Source organism: Acomys minous, assembly GCF_964271855.1.
Source record: "Acomys minous genome assembly, chromosome: 15".
NCBI classification, from domain to species: domain Eukaryota; kingdom Metazoa; phylum Chordata; class Mammalia; order Rodentia; family Muridae; genus Acomys; species Acomys minous.
Genome location: NC_140497.1, coordinates 57,006,490 through 57,033,252, shown reverse-complemented (window position 1 = coordinate 57,033,252; position 26,763 = coordinate 57,006,490). Strand labels below are relative to the sequence as shown.

At 40.3% G+C, this 26,763-nt stretch overlaps 1 protein-coding gene across 3 annotated transcripts in view; it reads right to left on the bottom strand.

Annotated features, from left to right (window-relative positions):
• The window catches only part of SLAIN2 (SLAIN motif family member 2), a 54,497-nt gene that overhangs the window by 17,800 nt on the left and 9,934 nt on the right, over positions 1-26,763 (bottom strand). For all 3 annotated transcript variants that reach the window (XM_084758415.1, XM_084758416.1, XM_084758417.1), the window contains exons 2-6: positions 16,697-16,845; positions 8,800-8,964; positions 4,128-4,289; positions 1,458-1,817; positions 834-971 (exon numbers count right to left, since the gene is read on the bottom strand). In XM_084758415.1, coding sequence (XP_084614541.1) covers positions 834-971; positions 1,458-1,817; positions 4,128-4,289; positions 8,800-8,964; positions 16,697-16,845 — 974 coding nt within the window. The remainder of the gene's footprint in view (positions 1-833; positions 972-1,457; positions 1,818-4,127; positions 4,290-8,799; positions 8,965-16,696; positions 16,846-26,763) is intronic.

Genomic DNA, 26,763 nt, shown 5'->3' with positions numbered 1-26,763 from the left:
GATTTTAAGTGAGATTATACAAATTCTTATAAAATACTTTGTTTTGCAAAGAAAAGCCACAAGTTCAGTTTTGCTATAGATTTAATAGACTGTATTATTATTGAACAACCAATTACTTTTATTATGATATGGCCTAAAATATGTAATAATAAACTTTAGCTTTGTTTTACTTCTGTGGCATTGGGGATAAAATCCAGGCCCTCATGAACACTCACCAAGTATTACCTACCACTGAGCTATACCTCCAGTTCTAGAAAGTCTCAAAGGGGAGATTTTTAAAGAAAACATATTTATTAAAGATAAATAAATAAATAAATATTTTTAATTCAGTTTTTATCTGTAATAAATGTTTGACTTTTTATTTTGTGACAAGAATTATGTAAAATTAAAAAAAAAAGAATTATGTTAAATAAGTACAGGCATTTCTATGGTAGCACAACATATATTCCTTAAGAGCCTTAAATTATACAGCATTACATATTAAAAATAATGACCTTAATTGGGAGTGGTGACACACATCTTTAATCCCATCACGAAGGGGGCAAAGGCAGGAAGATTTCTTTGAGTTCTTAGGGGGAGTAGTGCATACACCATGATGCAGGTGTAGAGGTTAGACAGTAGTTTTCTTCTACCAAATGAGTTCAAGGTCTCTAACGCAGGTTGCCAGGCTAGCCAACAGGTGCCTTTACCATGAGCCACCTTGCTGGACATTCAGTGTCATATTGTGGCAACGGTTTAATAATATAGTTAAATCTGAATCAGCACAAAGTCAATTTCTATAATTTCATATTCTGTTCCTGAATGACACTTCCAAGTGTAAGAAAGGAACTTACTGGCTGAAGCCTGAGGCTGCATTCGAGGTATTCCTCCATTTGGCACTTGAAAATTCGAGTCACTTCTGCTGCTTTTCACTGAGTCAACCTGCGTGTTCGATGTTCGGGAGAGGTTTGGAAGACTGCGTCTAAGTTTTTCTACAACCATGGGATTAAAATAATCATCATCATTATCATCACCATCACCAAACCATTCTTCCAGACAGATACTAAAATATTAAGTATAATTCAAAGTAAAATAAATATATTTGAACATTTCTTTTTGTATGCTGTAGAAGTAAAAGGAAATGATAAACAAACCCAAAGATTACGAATGGATGAAATAACAGCATGCTTAAAGACACTATAAGTTTTATAATCGAATCTAGACAAAAAGGCCACTTCATGAGTCAAACAAAGCAAATCCCTTAGGATTCCCATGCCCAGTTAGCCCTCGAGTTGGGCTTAGGAATCACATTAGTAACTAACAGATATTTAGTTTCAAAAAGTTAAATTTACTTTCTCTCATGTTTGCATTAATAAACAGTAAACATGAACTACTTATTTGAAATAAAAACATTGTGGAAAATCCACTCTTTTTACACTAAAGTATGGACATCTTTTCCCAAAGTTCTGCTGCTTTACCTTCATTTTTAACATTGCTTGTCTGTAAGTCTGTGGGATGGCCTTGGAGGGAAAGGCGAGGCTGCTGCAAACGGCTAATCATAGGCTGTGGGGACACTCTACTATACTCTATTCCCCGGGCAGGAGACCGTGAACGAGGTGAGTTTCGAGGTGACTGCTTAGGAGACGGTCGGGGTGAATTCCGTGGTGATGGAGAAAACCTGCTAACGGCAGGGTAAACGGCATGATGCATACTATCATCTTCATCATCCAAGCTCTGTGCATCCAGTTCCTGATCACTAAAAGTGCCCCGCCTTGTAGAATTGCATGATGAGCCAGAACTGCGTCGAGAGGTGGTGGCTGCGTACTCTTGCCGGAGACCTAGCAACATTGAATGCATTATTTAGTTGACTGTATTTTCAAACATTTAAATTTAAACATTAAAAATTAAGCAATTATTGTTGAGAAATTCAATTTAGGGTGTAAAGTACAAAGAAAATTTTCTTTTCTACTTCTAGACATTCTTCTTATATAAAGATGCATAGACTACATCTCAAAGTTATTTTTAAACTAAATGAAAATCTATTGTTTAATTTCAGGAGTCTAAGCTAACAAGATAAAGCTATAAATTAAAAACACCAAAACACCAGTTCTACTCTAAACATAGAAACCCAAAGTTGGATTGAAGGAACACCGAGAGAGAACTATGTAAACACCGAGCAGAAATACCAGTTAGCACACAAACCTTTACATTAACGTTATAATGGGGAAAAGAGGGGTCTAGGTATGTCTTCAGCAAGTCATGCTGGCTACTGACACCCACTAAAAGGGGTTGTATAGGCACATTCAACCTGTCATTTCTTTATGGACAGAAACTACTGGAGGGGCAAGCTCCCGGGCATCTGTTAAGACCATAGATGCCCGAAGGTGGTGTTCAGTGGCCGAGCACACATGAGGTGAATCCCCAGGAACTACAAAATAAACAACAAGCAACCCCTCCAAATCCTTGGCACTTCTAGGTTCGTGTAGTCCTGTAGGTGTGGGATGCGCAAAGGAACTGACTTCCTTATTGTCGGCTACAGCAAACAATAACAGAAGACAGCAAAGTGACAGGGAACACTGTTTTAGAACAGGAAGTCAGTGAGTGCCCAATGCAGCAACTCCAGTAACAAAGAAGAGCTTATTTAAGCAAGTAAAAAATCTCCATAGTATTTTGCATTTCTCACTGTAAAAACAAAGGTACTTGACCAGGCAATAGTCCAAATATGTAATTCTATTTTTTAATATACAAATCTTAAGAGCCATGCTATAAGAATAAAACCATAGCTTTAAAAAAGAACAGGAGGGCTGGAGAGATGGCTCAGTGGTTAAGAGCACTGACTGCTCTTGCAGAGGTCCTGAGTTCAATTCCCAGCAACCACATGGTGGCTCACAACCATCTATAATGTGACCGGATGCATACTGTATACATAATAAATAAAGTTAAAAAAAAAAAAAAGGGCAGGAAGATTTTTTTCAACTAGGTATCATATATGATTTTGGTAATGTCGTTTTAATTACTAGGAAAATATTCACGTGTGTAGATGACTTAGGAAGAACTACTAAAGTATAATAAAGTTATACTTTGTACTATTTGTTACCAAAACAGCATCAAGGCTACAGCAAATAGCCTACTGAGCTCTCTACAGAAGTCAGCATTCAAAAAACTGGAGTTTATTCAGGTGTAGAATTTAGGCAGTACTCTCTTTCTCATCTGTTACTAACTGGTGTCTTACCGACCCCACCACTGACTCAGCAAGGAGAGGCATAAAGTCACAGAAAACAGCTGTGCTGTTTTGGGCTAATGACTCAAGGCAGTAGAAAACTTTTCCTTTTTTAGGGGAGGACATACTAAAGTATAAATGATTCAGTGGCATAAGAAACATTCTGCAGTATCCTAAAACTTACAGCTTGATAAAGCTTTAACATATCTGACAAGACATATCATGCATACAGAAACAACCAGAAGCTTGTAAAATTTTAGCAGCACTCTGCATGTTCAGCCACTGTCACAGAACTCCATATTCAGAGCCACTGACTGTATTTCACTGAGAAGGTTAAGGGATCGTATGACAGTTTATTGTGCTGCATCCTACAACACATGCATATGCAAGAACAGCACCACCCCCTCTTGCATTCAAAGAGAGACAGGGCATCTATCCTTAAAAAGTATAAAAAGGTGTGCCTACATATACTTTGTGGGTGCCAGAGGCACCAAAGACCTTAGACACTGGAGCTCTTACTGTAGGTAACAGATATAGAGAGTAACTTTGATACTACCATTTCATGGAAGAGTAGTAAATGAAAAGGTAAAAAGGCTTCCTGGGGGGGCATTAAAAACACATTAAAAGATACAAAATAACAATAATAATTACAGTGACAAGATCCAACACAAAGTGTAAAGGTTCAAACAGCATTCACTGAAGCCCAGCCTCGTGTGCCTTTCTTTGTCCTTCCTACAGCAAAGCTGTATTAGATAAAACTTGAAAGCAAGTACCTATGTGGCATTAGTCTCTGAAATGTCTACTTCAACATTTATGCTTTCACCATCTTACTGTTTTCCATAACACCTTATCATCCATATAATAAATGTAACATGCACAATAAGCTGTGTGGTAAGGCAAATCCCAACTTTGAACAATGAATACTTACTTTCTTCTTGCATCCGGGCTAGAATCTGCACATCAGTTACATCATTTAGCTTATAGTTGGATCCAATGGAATCTTCATCTAATTCTGAAGCACTTAACTCACTATCTACAGAGGACTGAGGGCTGAGTGGAGGGTTTCTGTCTGATGAACTTTTGAAGTTACCTTTAGAAAAAGGAAAAAAACATAAAACTTTGGTAAGAAAAAAACAGAGTTAAGGCCGGGCATGGTGGCGCACGCCTTTAATCCCAGCACTTGGGAGTCAGAGGCAGGCAGATTGCTGTGAGTTCGTGGCCAGCCTGGTCTACAAAGTGAGTCCAGGACAGCCAAGGCTACACAGAGAGACTCTGTCTCGAAAAACCAAAAAAAAAACCAACAAAAAACAACAAAAAAAAAGTTAAACATTTGGTGCAATTAGCCAATTACATCTGTTGATTCAGTTTTTATTTTGTTATTTATATTCACAAAACTCTCCAAACCTGACATTAGAAACTGACCTTAAGTAGGCTATAAAGACTCCTTTACATACTATGTCATAAATACAAAACATCTTTTAAGTATAACTTACCTCAAGTCCCACAAAACAATTAAGCTTTCAGCCAGTGCCTTAACCTTCCTAATGCTGTGGCTCTTTAACACAGCTCCTCATGTCATGGTGACCACCAACCATAAAATTATTTTCATTGCTACTTCATAACTGTAATTTTGCTACTGTTATGAATTGTAATGTAAATATCTGTGTTTTCCGATGGCTTTAGGCAACCCTGTGAAAGGGTTGTGACCCACAGGTTGGGAATCGCCGGGCTAGAGGATTTCAGCTTTTAGAAGGCACTCAGGGAAAGCATTCTGTGGGCAGATGAGTATATGACACAGCGTTTTCTCCTCTCAAGTTCAGTTGATGTTAGCAACACCATAATCTTTTCCTTGAAGAAAACCTTACCTTTCCTAAAAAACAAAACTAATTTGAGAAAAGTAGATTTCTTACTTTTAAGAACCAACTGAAGAAGAATACTGTTACTTTGTCCTACATGATGTCATGCTTGCCAAATTAGAAACAGGAATCCAGTATGCTCCGATGTTTAGTAGTGACGTACAATAGATGTAGCAAGAACAGGAGTAGATTTTAAAAGCAATGTCTCATATAGACCAACAGGAGAGCACTGTGGGAACAGGACTGCACACTGGCAGGAATTTGTGTGTTCTCAGGAAGCATTTTCACGGGGATCTGTTTCATGGAGGAAATAATCAAAGCCCCCCTTTTTGGGACAGGGTTCTAATTTGTAGTATAATCTGTCTTTGAACTCACTAGGTAGCCTAGGCTAGTCTCAAACTTCCAATCCTCCTGTCTCAGCCTCCTGAGTGATAGGATTACAGGTATGTACCAAATCATGTCCATCTAGTTTTCCAAAATGTTCACCATTATAGCTAACTACCCACAAGCCTAGTTCCAGACCCAGCTGAAGCCCTCTTTGTCCAGGAACCACCTTTGTAAGGAAGCAGCTTTGTCTCACCCCTATCTTAGCCTTCTGTCTGTAGTCATCTTCATGTCCATGGGCCTGATGTCCAGATCAGTGACCTGCTTCATGGAGTCCCTCCTTTCCTCTTCATCCTTCCCTCTGCCTGCTGCTATGTCCACACCCAAAGTCCTAGCCCCAGAATGTGCTTGGAGGCCCTCTTTGCAAGGTCAGTTTTACAAGTCACCCACCACCCTGACCTGGCCTGCGCACATCATTATTCTCCTGCACTAGCTCAATCTGAGGACGACCAGACTACGGCATGAGACACAAACACAAAGACAGGAAGTCCACATGCTCAGCTCAAACCACAAATACAAAAAGCAATATAGATGGCCAAGGCCTTCCTTCGAACCCACTAGAACTATATTAGAGTTCTCTAGATGAACCCCAGAATTTAAAAGGATAACCATAAACTTTATCAAAGGATTTGAAGAATTAAAAAAAAAAGGCACAAACACACATCTCACTGAACACCAAGAGGACAATAATAATGTTTAAGAAGATACAAATGTACTGTTGAATGAAATGACCAAGATAATTCTGTATCTGAAAACTGATTTCAACAGCGACAGAAACATTAAAGAGAACACAAGCTAAAATGAAAATACAGTACAGAGCTATAGTAATAAAACAATATGGTTCTAGCACAAAACAATTATGCAGAAGAGCAAAACAATGAAGACTCAAACGTGAGTAATCCTGACTATAGCCATGTGATAGTCCACAAAGAGACAAAACAGCATGCTTTATTGAGAGGCTCTGGGAAAAAAGATGTCAATACACAGAAGAATGAAAGTAGACTTGCACAAAATGAGATCTCCCACAAAAATTAGCTCCAAGTAGATCAAGGACCTCAATTTGAAACCTGAAATACTAAAACTGCTAGAAGAAAACATAGGCAATACCTTATAAGATATTAGCATAGGGATGAACTTTCTGCTGGACCCTGTTTGTCCAGCAATGAAGGCCAACAACTGACAAGTGAACCTGTATAAAACTAAAAGCAGGCTGCGCACTGTGGCACACACCTTTAATGCCAGCAGTCAGGAGGTGGACGCAGGTGGATCTCTGTGATTTTGAGGCCATCCTGGTCTACATAGTGAGGTCCAGTACAACCAGGTCTACATAGAGCACTTCTTTCAAAAATCAAAAACAAAGAAACAAAACAAAACAAAAAAATCAAAAACAAAATGAACAATGACAAAATCTAAATAGCTTTTGTACAGCTAAGAAAAACAAGTCAAGAAGAAATAAATTGGGAGAGAATCTTTGCTAGCTATACATGATAGAAGATTAAATATCTAGGATATACAAAGAACTCAAAATTCAGAATGAAAGAAACAAATGACCCAATTAAAACATGGGCTAGGCATCTGAACTGAGAGTTGACAACAGAAGAAATCAAAATAGCTAAACAATACCTCAAAAGTGTCCATTGTCCTTACCAACTGGAGAAAGACAAATTTAAAGCAAGTTTGAGATTTCATCTTACCCCATTCAGAATGACTCAGATTTAAAAAAACCAAAACTGATAACAAATGCTGGCAAGACTGTGGAAGAGGAAGAATCCTTATTCATTGTTGGTGGGATGTAAATTTGTGGGTGCAGACACTTTGAAAATGTGGTACACATATACAATGGACTACTATTCAGAGTGAATCATGAAATTTGCAGGTAAATATGTATTCCTAGAAAAGATTCTATCACTGAGATTATAACTCAAGACTCTGAAAGATAAATGCCACATGTTTTCTCACCTGCCATTCCCAGCTCCAAATCTTCAGGTGTGAGTATGTAAACATGGATTCACTGAAGAAACCAGCAAAATATAAAGGAACCATGGGTTTGGGGAGCTCCAGAGAGGGAAATGACAGGTGATACGAAGAGGAAAACAAAAAATGGGGAGAGGAGGCTCCAATAGGAATGGTGAGGAAAATCAATACAGAAGGAAAGGGGAGGGCAGGCAAAAACACCAAGGTTTGATAAAAGCCTCAAGGAATCATATCTTATATTTACCTAAAATTATATGTACTTAGGTTGTATATTATGTATGTATGAAGACAGAGAGAGAGAGAGAGAGAGAGAGAGAGAGAGAGAGAGAGAGAGAGAGAAAGAGACAAGTGAGGAGGAAGAGGAAGAGGAGGAAGAGGAAGAAGAAAGAAGAAGAAGAGGAGGAAGAGGAAGAAGACAGTTTAAAGGAAGTATGCCACCTGGGCCAATAATGTTCCCCATAGGAACCAAAGACTAACAGAAACCCAGTACCAGGCACAAGAAACCCTTGCAAATGGTTGGTCAGGGTAATTTAAATGACTCCCAAAATGGCTACTGCCTTTGATTAACTGTTAGAGGTCAAAGGTAAGACACCACTTGGAGCAGCAGAGTCTGTAAACTAGCATGACAGAGGGGCAGACAGGCAGGTGGGTTTCTGGAGCTCACTGGCCAGACAGTTTAGCCAAAAAATGAGCTCCAGTTTCAGTGGGAGACCCTATCTCAAAAACTGAGGTAGAAAATGAAAGAAAAAGACACCTTATTTCAACCTGGGGATCCCCCATGCATGTGCACACATATATGCACATACTCACAGCTACACAGCACACTCACAATTTTGAGGGCAGCAGCGCTAACAAGTTGTTAAGGAACACAATCAGAGTGAAATGGTGAGCTTCAGAGGAGAGTAAGCAGCTCAAGAAGAGTGCCAGTAAGAGAAGGAGAGCGCAGACTTCCGGGCCATAGCAGTCTGTCCTCCTCATTACAGCACTTACTGTTCTTAGCACATTCACATAGAAAATAACCCCATGCTATGATTTAACTGTAGTATCAACCTCTTTTAAAAACAGGTCCGTAGATTTTATAACCCCAACAGGCTATAAATAAGGTTTTACTGGCTAAAGGAACCCAGCTTCTTTAATTTAATCAGATTTTAAATACTAATTTGAAGATTAGATTTAGGAACATACAAAGAAAATTATATGTGGATAGCATACTGCCACTTACTTATTACCTTTGTATCCCTAGTGCTCAGTAGAGTAATAAGTATAAAACAGCAAATCAAAGAGAGTTTCTCCTATTGCTTCAGAGTTTCATGAATAAAATGAACCTAGACACCTGATGAACTGTTATTTTCTGAGGTAGGGCCATTAAGTAAAGCCACTTCTTACCTGAATTTCCAGGCAGTATTAGCTGCTTGCCTATGGGAGGTCGCACTGGTGTTGAGGATGGAGAATTGAAGCCGCTGCTGTAAGGGCTACTGGCATTTGGACTATAAGGACTTGAATAACTCACAGAGTTGAAAGGATTATTGTATAAATTTTGCCTCTTGAGAGCTGTATTAACGAAAAAGGAGAAAATCAAATTTAGCAACTGGGAAAAGGTTAACATTCCAAGTTTTCTTATTAAAGACTCAAGAGGACAGGACATGATGTACCCACTGAACTGCCTTTTATGTAACTGTTGGCGGCCATGGATTAGTGCTGCTGTCAGCTCTCCTAGGCAATCTTCTCACAGTGGTCAGCAGTAACTAGACTTGTAACTGCTCCAAATGCTGAGAATAAGTGACTGTTGAGTGTTAAGTCACAAATGCAATACTGTAGCACCGAATACAGAGCTTAGGGTCATGGCAGAGGGTGGAAAGAATGTCAGAGCTGGGAGCAGAGGATGAGGAAGTGCTGCCTCCTGTGCATACCATGGCGGCTGCACTCGAACTAGCAGCAGCAGCAGCAGCTACGATTCCCTGCATGAGATTCAGCTGCCAACAATCTGTCCTGGGCAGAAGAGAGGTTACTGGGATCCACCCCTCTTTGGGGATTTTATGCAAGATATTTAATAGCTAATGGGGGATGCTGAGATTTTTTTTCAGTAGTATAGTTACTAATAAAGTACTCCCACTCCTGTTAACAAACATAATGAATCTCATTGGAAAACACACAGCTATGAAGTGGGGCTAGTGAGGAAGAGAAAAGGGGGGACTGGCAGGAGGGGAGGAAGAGCTCTATGAGTTCAAGACCATCCTGGTCTTACCGTGTTGGGTCTAAGACAGCAAGTGAAGCTACACACAAGGAAAAAAAGTCAATCCTTAATGGATATTTCTTCCTTCCACTATACCTTTCCCAATATTTACAAACAAGCTAAATACTAGAGCACATAAGACAGAAGCTAGGGAGAGAGAGAGAGTTTAAAAACAGCATGTGGGGCTGGAGAGATGGCTCAGCGGTTAAGAGCACTGACTGCTCTTCCAGAGGTCATGAGTTCAATCCCCAGCAACCACATGGAGGCTCATAATCATGTACATGTAGGCAGAGCGCTGTATACATAATAATATAAAAAAAATCTTTAAATTAAAAAAAAGTGATGTTACCTTTATTTAAAAAATAAAAAATAAAAAATAAAAACAGCATGTGCTCAAGGAATGAGTAGCCCACAGTGGTGAACAACAGGAAGGAGCAGCCGAGGAAACGGTGGAGCTGGGTGTGGTGGTCCCGGCACTTTGGAAGTAAAGACAGGTGGGTCATTTTTGCCTTGGAGGCCAGCCTGATCTATACAGTGAGCTCAGGTCAGCCAGGAGTACATGTGAGGCCCTGCCTCTCACTCCCCTGCCCCGCCCCAGGCAGCAGATATGGTGGAAATCTTCAAACACTACACCCAGGAACCTGAAATCTATTCAGTAGCAGTGTTAAAGCTTCAGGGTTTTGGTTTATTTTTGTTTTTGTTTTGTTTGTTTTTTGAGCAAAGAGCACTGTGCCCCATTGTCTTATTTGTTTGTTTTTGAGGAAGGAGCACTGTGCCCCAATCCTATTAGAGGAAAGGTAATAGAAATCTGATGACAGACTAGAGTAGCTAACAGCCACTAGAACATCAGAATGAACAAAAAGAAAAAACGGACAGACATTAAACACCGGAAAGATTAATAAAGAAGAGAAAATTAGGTGGCTAAAGTTCTGTTTTGCCTATGGACAGAACAGTGGTTTGGGGAAGAGTTCTATCATGTAATTGCATCCGTGTTCTCTATGAGATACCATATTCTGCACGTATTTGTTTGCAGCACGATTACAGAAATGTCACTCTGAGCAGAAGCATAACTGCTAATTTCAATCTCCTAGTTTATTATATTTATTTGCTTTAATAATGACCAGCATGCTCTACTCCTTCTGTGAAACACCAAACATTCACAACATAATGATCAAGACTCCCATGACTTGCTTTCAGTACAGAGTTTTGCTCTGAGCTTTAATGTCAATACCTCCCCATGGGTAGGACCACTGCACCCTAGCGTTAGCATACCAAATCCAACTCATAATCTTCCTGCTCACATCAATTTCTCCTAGGGGACTTAGGGAGGTCTCTGTCTTTAGCCTGGTGTGGTGGCTTGAAAATAATGGCCTATACATACTCCTATGTTTGAATACGTGGTCCCCAGTCAGTGGAACTGTTTGGGAAGGGTCAGGATGCACGGCCTTGTTGGGGGACGTGTGTCATTGGAGGTGGGCTGTGAGGGTTCCAGAGTCCAAACCATTCCAGTTCCCTCTCTTTCTGCCTTGAACTTTCAGACAAGATTTTGTAAGGTTTCAACTACTGTTCCAGGGCCATGTCCTCACCGTGATGGTCAGGGACTAACCCTCTGAAGACGTCAGCAAGCTCCCAGGGAAACACCTTCTTTTATAAGTTGCCTTAATCAAGGCGCCTCTTCACAGCAACAGAGTAGCTGAGATGAATGGAAACATTTGTCCTGCCACACAAGTGGAAAACCTATAAATCACTGCTGATGCTCTCTCCTATCTCTTCACATCTCAGTTTTCTCTTTTATTACTCATAACTGCTCCCATGAAGTTAAATATATTCTGTCTTTATACACAGTTCTTACCTTATCAGCCCCTCCCAGCTCAAGTGATAGAAATCAGAATTTCTCTTCCTCCAGGTCAGTCTAGAAACTAACATTCCCTGCCCTTTCTGTCTTGGAGCTCACTACAAAGAAAAAAAAAATTTTTTTTTAAACCTATCTTATCTGACAGATTAAGACCCTATTTCAGGGCTGGAGTGATGGCTCAGACTTAAGAGCATTGTCTGTTCTTCCAAAGGTTCTAATAAGTTCAATTCCCAGCAGCCACATGGTGGCTCACAACCACCTATAATGAGATCTGGTGCTTTCTTCTGGTATGCAGGCTCACTTGGGGGCAGAATACTGTATGAATAATATTTTTTAAAAGACCCCTATGCTACAAGGGGTGGTGGCACAAGCCTTTAATCCCAGCACTTGGGAGGCAGAGGCAGGCAGAGCTCTGAGTTTGAGGCCAGCCTGGTCTACAAAGCGAGTCCAGGACAGCAAGTACTACAAGAGAAACCCTGTCTCAAAAAACAAACAAACAAACAAACAAAAAACCAAATCAAACCAAGACGGGGTTTCAGAAGGGGTCTTGCTGGCTCCCTAATGAGTTTCTCATGCTCTTTTTGCCATAGTTGCCCATGCTCCAATTAGGTTTTACAATTAAGTCTCCATTAAAAACTTAAAGGAGAAGCAGCTGGGAAGACGATGGCTCAGTAGTTCAGTGCTTGCTGGGCCAGCGTGAGGCCTGGAGTTTGGACCCCTGTAAATGTGGGCCAGTGTGTTGGCCTGCCTGTAACCCCAGCGCTGGAAAGGTAAACACCTACAGCAAGATGACACTAATCTCTCTAATTACTAGCTAAGTTTTGCCATATCAAAAATTACATTTTTAAAATCTTGAAAACAGGAGTATTCGATATTACAAAGTTCAAAATTGCATCAGTTTTTTTTTTTTTTTTGTCGCTAAAAATTTAAAAGTGCCTGGGCATGGTAACACACAACTTTGATTCCAACACTTATGAAGCAGAGGCAGGTGAACCTCTGAGTTCAAGGCCAAACTGATCTACAAAATAAGCTTTAAGTAGCAAGAGCTACACAGTGAGATCCTGCCTAAAAAAAATTTACATATATATTTAAACATATGGTACAACTACATATTTACAAATGTAATTGCCTGTTCTGTGCATAAAGCTATTATTTAAACATTGTTGAACAGATGCAGTACTCAATAGCATGCAATTCTGGTTAAGAATAACTGTCTTACAGACTTCTACAATTAAAAAAATTATGTCTATAGGTATTTTGTCTGCATGTATGTCAGTGTGTGCCTGGTGCCTTAGAGGTTGAAGGGACTCAAATCCTGAGTTACAGATAGTTGCAAAGTGTCATGTGGGTGATGCAAATTGAACCCAGATCCTCCGGAAAAAGCAGCCAGTGCTCTTAACCACTGAGCCATCTCCCGCCCCTGCAATTTCTTTTTTTTAGTCCCCGCCCCATTTTTGTTTGTTTGTTTATCTCCTTGTGGGAGTTGAGGACTGAGTCAACGCGTAAAGGTGAATGAAATCTTGAGTGAATGTGTATTGTTTGACATAGGCAAGATTAGGTCAATGACCAATGCCTCAGACCCACGGGGATAGCAAAGCCTTTCATGTGCTGTGTGAATGTTGACAACGTATTTAAGTGTGACTCCTTATGAATGATTGGCCAGTGCACACAAATTAGTAGCTGTAGCTATCTACCTTCTCCCTGGTGTTTACATCCCCAGACAGCTCACCTGCAGAGACCTCCCCTCCTGTGCTGTCCATAAGAAACACTAAGGTTCCAGGGTGTGACACAGTTGGTTTGGTTCCACCAGACTGCGCACAGCCACCTGACCCCCCAGCTTTTCTGTCATGGGTCTGTGTGACTGTCCTTTCTTCATTCCCTCACTGCCCCAGTCATGTTTCCAGGCTTATTTAGAACTTGATATATAATCCAGGATGACTTTGAACTCAATCTTCCTACCTCAGCCTATATTAGAATTGCAGACAAATGCCACTCACCTCCCAGCTCTCTTACAGTCTTTAATACTCGTTATAATAAAGACTCTTTCATTCAAAATGGGTATTTTGAGGTACTGCAGCTTTAGCTGCACCCCACAAATCTAGGCTGGCAGTTAGCAACTGGCAAATGTTCCCACTCTTTTTTAAACCAAGAACTGGAGAACCATAGCCTATAAGTCAAATGTAGGCCACTCCCTGTTTGAAAATCAAGTGTGCTCAAACACAGTCGTGCCCACGCATTTATATATAGTCTACAGCTGTCTGGGGTACCCCCCTCCCCCATGTACACGTGTATGTGTGTGCACGCACATGTGTAAAGGGTTAACAAGGACAAGGGGTATCTATCACTTTTTGCCTCACTCCCTCAATAGGGGGTCTCTCCCTGAACCTGAAGATATGCTGGCAGCCAACCATCCCTAGAAACCCTATCTCCAGCTCACAGCTGACTGTGGGCACATGCAGCATTCACTGCGCTTTGTACAGGGTACCGGGAATTTTCATTCAAGTCCTCATGCCTACTACAGAACATGTTCTTCCCACCGACTGATGTTCACTCTAGCCTCCTACAAACACCCTTAATGAATGTCTAATAATGCCATCTGACTAAAATTTAGTTATTTCACATGGTCTACAGATTTATAACAATCTATTTCACTCAATGACAGCCCGAACATAATAGAAATCAAGTTCCACAGTATCATGCTAAAGAGAATTCATAGTGAGACAAAACCTTTTTGAAATTCATATAAAAGGCTTTATTTTTTTGAAAGGGGCTTCTTAAAGATGAAAAGACTCAGATTCATTGAGCAGCTCTGTAATTACTTCCTGTAAGTTATCTGCACATAGTAACCACTACTTATAGCAAGCCAGCTTAACTGTTTACCCAGTCTTTCCTCTGCTTTCTCAACCACTTTCAGCATGAACTCTAAACAAAAACCATGTGTCTATAACAAAGCAAAAGGAAAACTTTTAAACCACAGCTGTAAAGCAAAAGATGAAGTCTAAAAACAAGTGAGCTGCGGGCTGCAGGGATGGCCCAGTGGTTAAGAAAAGCACTTGCTGCTCTTGCAGATTTGACCCTTTTCTGGCTTCTGTGGACCCTAAACATGCACAAACATACATACAGGCAAAAGTCATTCACATAAATTATTTCTTTAAAACTCCTAAGTGTCTACAAGAATGAGAACCTGAGGCCAGGTCCCCAGCACTCACATAAAAACCTGAGGACAGCAGTACACTTTGCAAACCTAGTGCTGGAGCAGATGGGGAAAGGTAGCTCCTTGGAGCTCAGCTCCATGGCCAGCCAACCTAGTTGCGTCAGTGAGTCCTAAGTTTCAGTGAGAAACCCTGTTTCTAAAGTATAAAGTGGAGCTGGGCATGGTGGTGCATGCCTTTAATCCCAGCACTCAGGAGGCAAGAGGCAGGCGATTGCTGTGAGTTCGAGGCCAGCCTGGTCTACAAAGGGAGTCCAGGACAGCCAAGGCTACACAGAGAAACCCTGTCTTGTAAAACAAAACAAAATAAAACAAACAACAACAACAAAGACAAAACAAAACAAAACCATATAAAGTTGAAAGAGAGCCATTGAGAAAGACAACTCCACACAGGCTGGGGTCATCTGGAATGAGCAAGTCCCTCTGAGAAGGTGCCCATCAGAATGGCTTGTAGTACATTTTCTTGGATTGATGAATGATGTGGGAGGTGGGGCCAGCTCACTGTGGAAGATGCTACCCTTGGGCTGGCTCTCCTAGGTGCTGTAAGAATGAAGGCTAAGGGCTGGAGAGATGGCTCAGCGGTTAAGAGCACTGTCTGCTCTTCCAGAGGAGTTCAATTCCCAGCAACCACATGGTGGCTCACAACCATCTATCATGAGATCTGGTGTGCAGGTGTACATACAAGCAGAACACTGTATATGTAATAAATAAATCTTTAAAAAAAAAAAAAAAAGAACGAAGGCTGAGCAAGTCAGCAACCAGTACTCCTCCATGGCCTCTGCATCACCTCCTGCCTCCAGGTTCCTGCCCTGTCTTCCTTCGGTGATGGGGAACTGTAAGCTGAAATAGACTCTTTGCTCCCCAAGTTGCGTTTGGTCATGGTGTTTTTCCACAGCAATAGCTATCCTAACTAAGCCAACACTCAATATCAACCTTTGTTCTACATGCACATACACACATACATGCATCACACACATAATGTGCATACACCCTCATGAACATCACATACATACATACTAAAAAGGGAAGCCTACTGAAAATTACTCATCATACTTCATAATTTATATTTCATAAGCAATGAATTTTTAAAAAGAGACTGAGAAATGCAAAGATAGTATTTTTCCTATATTTCTCCCCACACTGGCATGTTATGTTAAATGGCACAAATAGCCATAAACACATTTTTTAAGCTTTATGAATGATGTTAAACAAGAGTATAAAAGCAATTTAAAATGTTAAGGAAAAAAAAAGAAAATACCAAGAAGAGACTTGATACCCTATGAGCATATACAGGGGGAGGAGGTCCCCCTCAGGAACAGTCATAGGGGAGGGGAGTAAGGGGAAAATGGGAGGGAGGGAGGAATGGGAGGATACAAGGGATGGGATAACCATTGAGATGTAGTAAGAATAAATTAATAAAAAAAAGATATTAGAAAAAAAAAGACAAAGTTGAGAAGAAGAGTGAGATGTGTAGCAATATAAATGTATATGTAAAACGTTAAAAATGTTTAATTAATTAAAAAGAAAGAAAGAAAGAGATGTGCGTAACAGGCACCTTCTTTGAGCCAGAGGCCATGCTAGGCTCTTTCCTATACACTATCATTTCCTCATTCTGATGAAGGACCTGAGCTCATGGGACCTAAATAACGAGAAGAGTCAGGGAGCAACCGCGTTCTTGAGTGAGGAGGCGATGCCTCTTGGGTCTCCACATGTATTTTCCAGCAGATCCATTTACCAAAGTGTGGTGCATGGGGTAATTTTAGATGACATGAGCAAACATTTTTCATTTCAGGAAATGTTTTAGGTCACTATTTCATAACTCATGGATATAAGGAACTAGCAAGAGATTACTCCATGAACGCAGCCTTCATGATGGCACACAGTGAGACTCAAGCAAGGACTGCCACGTAAACATGCATGTTCAATGTATACGCTTTCAGGCCAAAGAAAACGGATGGATTCGCAATTAAAATTATAGACATACCTGACATAGTTTGATCAAGTTTGTGGATAAGGGACTTTTTAGCACACTCCACATCAGGACTTGGGTAATCCAAAACTTGCCTGCACCAAACTAATGGACTAACAGATTTCTGCATTGGTGTGAGTTTTTTCTTTGGTGATGAGTACAACCTAGGAGAAAACAAAACAAAAAATAAACACAAAAGGGCACCATTCGTTACTGAACACAGGACAATAAAGTAGGGTTTTTATAAGTTTAAAGAGAGGGAGGTAAGTGATTGGGTATATTTAGTCATAAGTACTGACTATGCTAGAAAATGATACTGCAAGTAGCAGAACCCCCAAATCTCAACCACAAAATGAACCCAAAGGAGGAATTCTCAAATGAATTCTAGTTTTCTCCTGTATTAGAGCTACAAAGAAACAACTGTTTTTTGTTGTTTTTAAACAACAACAGGACTTTGAAAACTTCCTACTGTAGCCATGTCATTCAGTCTAGACAAGGAAGCAAGAGGGCTCCACCTCCCACTCGCCTTTCTACCAAACACAAGCACCTCGTGGGCACTGCATCTTCTCAGCATTCCTATGTCCCGGAAGACTGCATTTCAAGTCAAGCCATGTACAAATTAATTTGGTTTTAGAAAAGAAGAAAGGGACAGTTGTTTGAAAGCTCCTGAAGAGGCAAATAAAAGGGAAACAATGAAGAGCAGGGGAAGGTATATTTAAACTTCTACAATATAGTTTTTCCTCAGATTAGTCCAGGTGTACTGTTTAATAATCATTCCAGATGTATTTCCTTCTGAAAAAGTAGATATTTGATTTTTTAAACAAGAATTGCTTTTTGCATTAATTAATTGGAACTTATGAAGGAAACACATTTTGCTTTGATATATTTACACAGATGCCTCAAGAAGCAGCTGATACTCTCACATTTTACTGTAATCAAGGCCAATGGCATGAAGTGATATTCTGGTAAAATATTTAAGGAAACACTTTCTACAATTAAGACAAACTACTTTCATGAGCAATGCAAACATTTCCATGCCCCTCTTTTATTTATTCTACCTGTCTGGCTCTACCACTTAGCTTTGACAAAGATAATCGGGACCGTTTAGGGTAAATGACAGTTGTAGTTCAAGCTTAACAAGGTAAAAAGAAAGCTTTACAACTTAAATACTGCAAGTGTCTGCAACAAAGCTCCACCTTGGCTTCTCCGCTTTAAATATCATGATAACTATCGCATACAGCTAGCTGACCCTCTGCAGATGAATAACTAACATCAATACAACCATTTTTATGACATCACACAACTGTTTCCTTAGGCAGGGCTTTACTCTGTAGTCCTAGGTGGCCTGGAACTTACTAGGTAGGCAATACTGGCCTTAAACTCACAGATATCGACCTACTTCTGCCTGGAATTAACAGTGTTTGTGCACCACCTTGCCTGGCTGAGGGTATCTGGGTATGTGCCTGTAGGTATGTATGTGCATGCCTGGTGGTGTCAGAGCCCAGAGAGGGCATCAGACCCTGAAACTGGAGTTCCAGCTGTGAGACATCATGAAGGTGCTGGGAACCAAATGTGCACCCTCTACAAAAATGCCAGGTGCTCTTAACCACAGAGCCATCTCTTTAGCTCCATTTTCACCGCTTTTAATACGTACCTTTTTCCTATATTGACTGGTTTCATATAACTTACCCACACATCTCACATTATCTTAGTATATAAACTGTCTGTTGCTGGCTACAAAACTCATGCTAAAAAGTCCAAGGAACACGAACAGGCATCAAAAAACCATATTCTCAGTAAAGAAGCCAAACACGTACATCACACTGATACTCTGTAATATCTCATTAGCAGGAAGTATCCAGGTGCTTGTCTATGGCTAGAGGTGGGTGTTAGGCTCTTTTCCTTTAGATGGTACTCAGCCATGGCAAAGGTTTCATGATTATGAATACATTATACTCACTGAAAAATTCAGTGAGAATTTTATGGTAGATAAACTACATAAGCATGGGTAAATTTTAGAGCATTACAAATTATATTTTAATTTAAAAATACTTTAGAAATTTGAAAAGTTTCAGTTTCATTAAAATACAGCAATACCACCGCCCTGCTCACAGCTAATCTACATCCACATCGGTCCTGTTTCCTCAGAACAACGGCACTATATAACCCTGGCAGTCCATCCCCTAGCTGCCCTCCTTCCCTCATAAACTACCTTTCCTTGCTTTCTGTAGCATACGGTAGACATGGAATACCTTTTCCAAGCCCAGGGAGATGAAGGACTGAATCGCCACACTCAAACCACCACTAACACTCAGCCTCCTGCTCTCAGTCCCCAACACCACTGCAAAGAAGACTCTAGGGCACTGACACACAGCTACTCTTTGGCTAGGGCACCTTTAGTTGAAGTTTCAAAATACTTGTAGACCTTCCAGAGGATAAATAAGCCGGGTGTCTCACACGTCTGGATCTACTCTTAGGAAGACCAAGCTAAAAAAAAATTAAGGGGAAAAAAATCCAGCAGGACATGATGGCACATGCTTAGTATAATCCCAGCACTTGGAAGGCAGAAGCACGTGGATCTCTCTGTAAATTCAAGTCCAACATGGTCTACAAAGTAAGCTCCAAGCCAGCCAAACAGGGCTACACAGTGAGACCCTGTCTCAAAAAAAATGTGTAATATATGAAATACATATATTTCATTTGTTCATTTCTTAGAAGCACGTTGGCTTCTTAAAAGCAATGACTTTTGTCTATTAAAACATTTTTTTAAAATTATACTTTTGAATTTCTTACATAATACATGACTTTATCAAGGATGAAAAAAGTTAGAGCAGGACTTAGGCAGCTAAGGATTTCTAGTTAATTCCATGAGCAAAGCAACCTAAGATAAATTGAGATGTGCCAGACAGGTTTCACTTGCCAAAAAACTGATATTAGCTTCAAGTGTTAGCTAGTTTGTTTGTTTGTTCATGTGTTTGTTTTAAAACAACTTGATATACACTAGTGTCTACTGGGAAGACAGAACCTCAATAGAGAAAACGCCCCCCGCAGGTTGGCCCGAAGGCAAACCTGTGAATCATTTTCTTAACACTGAGCCTAGAGTCCTGAATGGTATTCTTAAAATTGGTTGAGCAACAGTAAGCAGCACTCCTTCATGGCCTCTGTATCAGTTTCTGCCTTTGAGTTCTTGCCCTACCTTCCTTGGATGATGGGCTACATAGTGTAGGATGAAGTAAAGCCTTTCCATCCCAAGTTGATTTTGTTCATGTTTTCTCACAGCAATTGAAGCCCTAACCAGACACCACATTATCCTTTAAAGTCAAGTCACAGATGTCCAATGAGGCACTGAGCCTCACTCCCAAAAAGGCTCCGTGGCACCCATGGGGGCTGTTCTTCCACGCTGATTTTAAGGAGATAGTGTGAGCCAGAGCTCCATTTTGCTCAAGCAGGTCAGGACCTGGCTAGATGCTGAGCACACACTCCAATCTGGTTCTACGGTACACACTTACACAGGATGAGTGCTTCATCTCAGGCAACACTCACATGCCCAGAGTCTCAACAGAGAGAATTCATCATACCAACAACAGAACAACTGAATTAAGGTGACAACAAATAACAAAATGTTCTAGGGTTTATTTACAATTGTACTCAATTTGTAGAATTGCTCCCCAACTTAGTTCTTCAAAAAACTGTCAAAAAAGTAGAGCCAAGCATTTGAAAACAAGGAAATACTCAGTGTATTATAAATATAAATTTATGTATGACGGAATTTCTTCCCAAGCAATGGACTTTCAAACCATCAAGAAATCACCAAAACTGAATTTGCCAATATACAGTCTGTATCCACAGGTGTAGCTACAGCAGAGGAGATGAAAATCAAAATTTAGTGTGGGAACAGGCTGGAAAAATTTAGGCACAACTTGAAAATCATCTTTTAATAAAAAGTGGGGGGTGGGGAGACAGCTTGCCTTACAAGCCTGGGGAGCTAAGTTTTAGTGCCAAAACCTGAGGTAAAAAAACAAAACAAAACAAAAAACCCCCCAAAAAACATAGACATGCTAGCACACGCTTCAGCAGTGGGGGAGACAAAGACAGGTGAGTCCTTGGAGCCCACTGGGTAGACACCATAGCCTATTTAGGGCCCACTGGGTAGACACCATAGCCTATTTGGGGCCCACTGGGTAGACACCATAGCCTATTTGGGGCCCACTGGGCAGACACCATAGCCTATTTGGGGCCCACTGGGCAGACACCATAGCCTATTTGGGGCCCACTGGGCAGACACCATAGCCTATTTGGGGCCCACTGGGCAGACACCATAGCCTATTTGGGGCCCACTGGGTAGACACCATAGCCTATTTGGGGCCCACTGGGCAGACACCATAGCCTATTTGGGGCCCACTGGGCAGACACCATAGCCTATTTGGGGCCCACTGGGCAGACATCATAGCCTATTTGGGGCCCACTGGGTAGACACCATAGCCTATTTGGGGCCCACTGGGCAGACACCATAGCCTATTTGGGGCCCACTGGGTAGACACCATAGCCTATTTAGGGCCCACCGGGCAGACACCATAGCCTATTTGGCAAGTTCCAGGCCACTGCACAGAAAACCAAACACAAACAACAGATGGATGGGGCCTGTGGACCCATGACTCCTTTTCGCCACAGGCCAATCGCTGAGAATGCCTCTGACAGGTAGAAGTGGTAGAACAGGAAGACCTGAGCTGTGCTGTCACACTGGCTACCCCGACCAGGCAGACGGAAGTAGTTGTTGATAAGGGCTCCTGAATACTTTGTCTTTTAGTTCGTTTGTTCAGAGTGTCACTCTGCAGGCTGAAGGTTTTGTGGCTGGGTTGGTGTTGTAAGCCCTACACTTGAGGTCTTGCCTGGGTACAGAAGGCGAGCCTTATATTCTTGCTCCTTTTCCAATCACTGTCCTACCATTCTTGCTTTGAAGCAGAATATGAACTCCAATGATGCTATTGACATTTCTAGACCACTGATGCTTATTTCTTTTCCATCTTCTGTACTCTGTTTACCTAATTCACCCCTGGTTTCAGTGTTACGAAGGTTTTATCTGGCCTTTCCTGTTTTCTTGTATTAAATGGACACACCAATCAGTTACAGGCAAAATAATGATGGCTGCAGAGCCAAACAGCTTTTTAAAATACAAATCTGGCTTAATACTCACTCCCCGGCTAAGCTCATGTGCCAGTTTTCTCCTGCCTCTAAGATACTTCCGTCTAAGAATGGTGTCCTTGCGAAGTGACTGGTGATCTACCTATTACACTGTGCCCTTCAGCACACTTCTCGTGTTCCTCCACAACCCAAATCTAAATTCAGCCATGTAAGACCAGTTTCTATTCCTAGAAAACCTAAGGTGTCTGCTCTTAGGTTACTTGTGTGGACTGCTATATTACCCTTGTCTGAAACAATCCCAACTCAATTCTTTTGCCTCACTCTCCCCTCCTCCTTCAACATCGCTGGTGCAGTAATATTGGGCAGTAAGATGTCTTAATGAAACATGGTTATAGCTATCTACACACAGCACACGGTACCCAGAAGGACACCCCACCCCAGGCCCCATACCAACTGAACATCCTCTACTCATTCTACTTCTGTTTGCATATTATGAGTTAGTAGTTTTAACTCAGAAAGACAATGTGAAAATGTATTAGGGGAATAAAAGTGATATAATATAGATACAACTCAAATCATTATGCTATGTGAAAGAAGCCAGCCACACAACACCACATTCTGTATGACTTCCTTACATGGGAAGTCTGGAACAGAAAATCTATGAAAAACAAAGTATAGTAGTGGTTACCCAGGGATGGGAGAGTGGTAGACAATGGAAGTAGAAAATAGCTACTTAGCCGGGCGTGGTGGTGCACACCTGTAATCCCAGCACTCGGGAGGCCGAGGCGGGCGGATTGCTGTGAGTTTGAGACCAGCCTGGTCTACAAAGTGAGTCCAGGACAGCCAAGGCTACACAGAGAAACCTTGTCTCAACCCCCCCCCAAAAAAGAAAAAAATAGCTACTTCTTATGAGCACCAAATTTCATTTGGAAGTATGGGAAATAGCCTGAAACTATATTACAGTAGCTGCTGTATATCTCTGTAAGTACACGGAAAAGCAATGAACAATGAAAAGCAGTTCATTTAGACAGTTAAGTTTTAAACCATGTAAATTATATCTCAATCAAATTTATTGGAAATAAATTTTGTCATGAACAATTATTACAAAGAAACACCTTTAAACACAATAGTCATATGGTTAAATGTAGAGAGAACTATTAGAAATATAACTAAAAATATAAATGGTAGGAGTCACATTTTGGGTTGTGTCACACCCTAATTTGTCTATGAAACAACTACTTTATTATGTTTTCATTCATGAACAGATGTACATACACACATGAGGTTACCTTACATGTCATTCAGAAAGTACCACCTACTTTATTTATTTATTTACTTATTTATTTATTTATAGACAGGGTTTCTCTGTGTAGCCCCAGCTGTCCTCGAACTCAGAGATCCACATGACTTTTCCTCCCAAGTGTTGGGATTAAGGGCATGTGCCACACATTTTGGATTATCTGACTCTTCTGTTCATACACATATAATGGGCATATTGTTAGATAATGGAAAGAAAACCATAGCTGATTGAATGTATAACTATAGTAATCATTTCTTATGCTGTAGACAACTAAAAATGGGCTACCAAAGCTAAGGGCAATAAAGATTTAACTGTATTTAATATAAAAGCAAAAAAACTAGTAAAGCACATTGAAATATATTTGACACTGCTATGGAAATTTTTTCTTACAGGCCAAGAAAAATATCTTTTTTTATATACCTCAAAATAATGGTTTTCTATCTAGTCAAGAAGTTAAAAGGAAAAGAATGGAAGCTTTGTCTTCAAAGTTCAATACACAATCTCTTATGAATACTTTATATTCAAATATGTGCATTTGGTTTTAGCCCTAAATTTAAAACAAAACCAAACAGAAGTGTTTAAATTAAATGTATAACCGAGATAGTCAAGTAAGATCAAAGTAGTCATTCCGAGACTTAAAAAAATAATTTCATAGTTTAAAAACGTTGATTAAGGCTAGGGAGGCAGCTCAGGGGGGTAGAACTCCTGCTGGGCAATGGTGAGGGATCACAGTTCAGCTCTTCAGTAGCCTTGTAAATGCTGCATGGGCGAGGCAGCCTGGCTGCAAGCCACCCACGTGGGAGGAGACCAGGATCCCTGCACAGGCTGCTAACTAGACCAGTGGAATCACCAAGCTCTGGGTTCAAATGAGAGACTCTACTTCAATCCATGAGGTGGAGAGTGATGAGGTAGACACCAAACAACTACCTCTGAGCCCTACACTCACAGCAACACAAAAGCACAGATGGGGTGTTGGCACCCACATCCCATGCACCCACAGAAAACTTATTAAAAAGTATTTTTAGTTTTACCTACACCTTAGCACAATTAATTCTAAACCATTTGATACATTGCTTTACATGAGTTAGCAAACTTTCTTATTCAATGTAGCAACAGTAACTGCTGTTACTATTTTACATTACCAAACATCACACTGTTTTAGTATACTGCACATACTGTCCATGGAGCCTTGATGACCTCAGTTTATTTTTCTGAACCACATGGTAGAGGGAGAGAACCAACTTCCACAGGTTGTCCTGCCCTCTACTCAGATGCTGTGGCATGTGCTCCACCCTCCCGACCGACCCCCACAATAAGTAAATGTAATAGAGAATATCAGTTTCATAAATCTTCATAAGCCTATGAAACAGCTATCACAACCCATTTTATGATGAGGTCTCTGAGACCTAGTGTGATGACAACCTGTCCAAAGAGGCACAGGCCCAAGGTGGGAGGAGCTCTTAAACATAAACTCAGCTGCCTAACAACAATGCAAAAGATGCAAGGAAATATTTCAATACAGTAACCATTTTTTACAGCCTGCTATCCTTTCCTAATCTTTATATACTATAAAACATAAAATGTAATTAAGCCCAAGACTAGACTTAAAAATCACAACTCAAGCAAAAATATCATTAGCACATATATATAGTATGCAGTCCCTTATGAACTTTTAGATTGAACACAGGACATTATCTATTATTATATTTGGCCTATTGACTAAAGGATATAAAAATATTTATAGTTACAGCTATGAGTTTAAATGAGTAGCAGTATAAGCAAACTAACAAAGTTAGAGCAGAACAGTTTATGTCACTAAAGGCCATTAAGTTTCATGGTAAAATATATAATATATAATGAAAGTAATGTGGGAAGGACACAAAAGGATACAAAGAACCACAAACACACCCAGCAACACAAGCAGGGTGACTCAGGGAAAACACTGAAAGGAGTGAATCCCAAACTTTTAGCCACGGCACTGGATGTACGCACTGCATTTCACAGCTCGCTTCAGTGCCCGTCCAGCACGGCATGAGTCTGAGAGAAACATGGCTGATATTCCTGAAGTGCCTTAAAGCTAAGGTGGGAATGAATCTCTTGAGTCTAGGTGTTTGTACTGCTGAGGAAGCTCCGGTGAGCCATCCGTAGAAGGCAGCACCAGGGAAGGTACTGCTTTTATACTTGAAGCGGGAGAAAGCACTGCAGTCTCTAACTACACCATCTCTGCAGTGTCACGGCAGCAAAGACAATCTTTATATACTGAACTAGCACAATTTTTCAACTGCGACAGTATTAGAGAATAGTTACTAGGACCAGAAGTGGGACCCATCCATGCCACAGTGTGGATGTCAGGTCACACGTGAGCGTTTGTTCTCGCCTGCCATGTAGGCCCAGGGATTAAATTGAGGTCATCAGGTTTGGCAGTAAGTGCCCTTACCTGCAAAGCTATCTCATCAGTCCCAGACCAGAAATTTTTAGTTCACAGAAAATGATCACAACCATATGCATATATATACACATAAAAATATCTTCATATATACTGCACATGTGTAATATACACTGATTCTTCCAGAGAATCTTGGATTTTAGTGGCTAAAACAGGCTCTTACCTGTAGAAGTAACAGCAGTTGGTTTCTGGACAAAATGTCATAACCTTTAACAAATGCTCTATCTCCTTTGAGTCCTAAATACTGCGTCTATGTACCACTATTACCACTTTCAATGGCTTATCATCCAAGGTTGTTTTTAAAATTAGTATCCCTCTTACTGTTAATAAAATTTCTGTAAAAATACTATTTGTAAGAAGACATGAAAAGTATACTAGCATACCCAAGCAAGTTTTATTAGCACAGAAGCTAACCTCTGTTCTCTCAGGGACTTTTCTAAGTTGGAGTACTTGTGTTCTAAAATTAGCTTCCTGAATTATAAAATTAAAATATTTACTTTGTGAAAATCATGAGCCATATAATAGGGAAGAAATCTAAAGATACACACACACACACATATATATATAAAGCATACTTAAATATTTAGCCTTAACAACAGTTTATTCTGATTAGATATTTGAAGTGTCCAAAGAAAATGCACCAATAATTTAAATATATGCCAGAATAGGAAGTGAAGGAAATCAGCATACCATACTCTGCTGAGAAAACTAAGGTCAGTATCAGAAACAGCTCAGATATTTTCTTCCTGAAGAAAATGAAGATTAGAGTAAGTGTTCCTAAGTAGACTCTACTCTAAAATGGTTAGAAACCACAAAATCACTTGGCAATAGCAAAAAGCCTAAAAAATGCTCCCACACCCAAAACTTTTTTTTTTTTTTTTTACTATGACCTAAGGGGGAAAGTGAGAAATTTTTGTGCCATAAAACATCATTTCATGAACAAATTTTTAAGATATTTTATAAAACTGTCTTTGGGGTATTATTTATAAGGTGTATAGAAACATGAAATTTTATAGACTTGGGCCTCACCCTGAGATATTTCATTAAAATTATCCCAAGGCCCTCCAAACATTCGAACTCTAAAGCACTTCTCAGCCCAGACATTGCAGGTACGGGGCATGGAGGCTGTACTGTAATATAGCACTAGACACTTCTCACCAATATGACATGATACAATTTATTAGGGCAACAGTT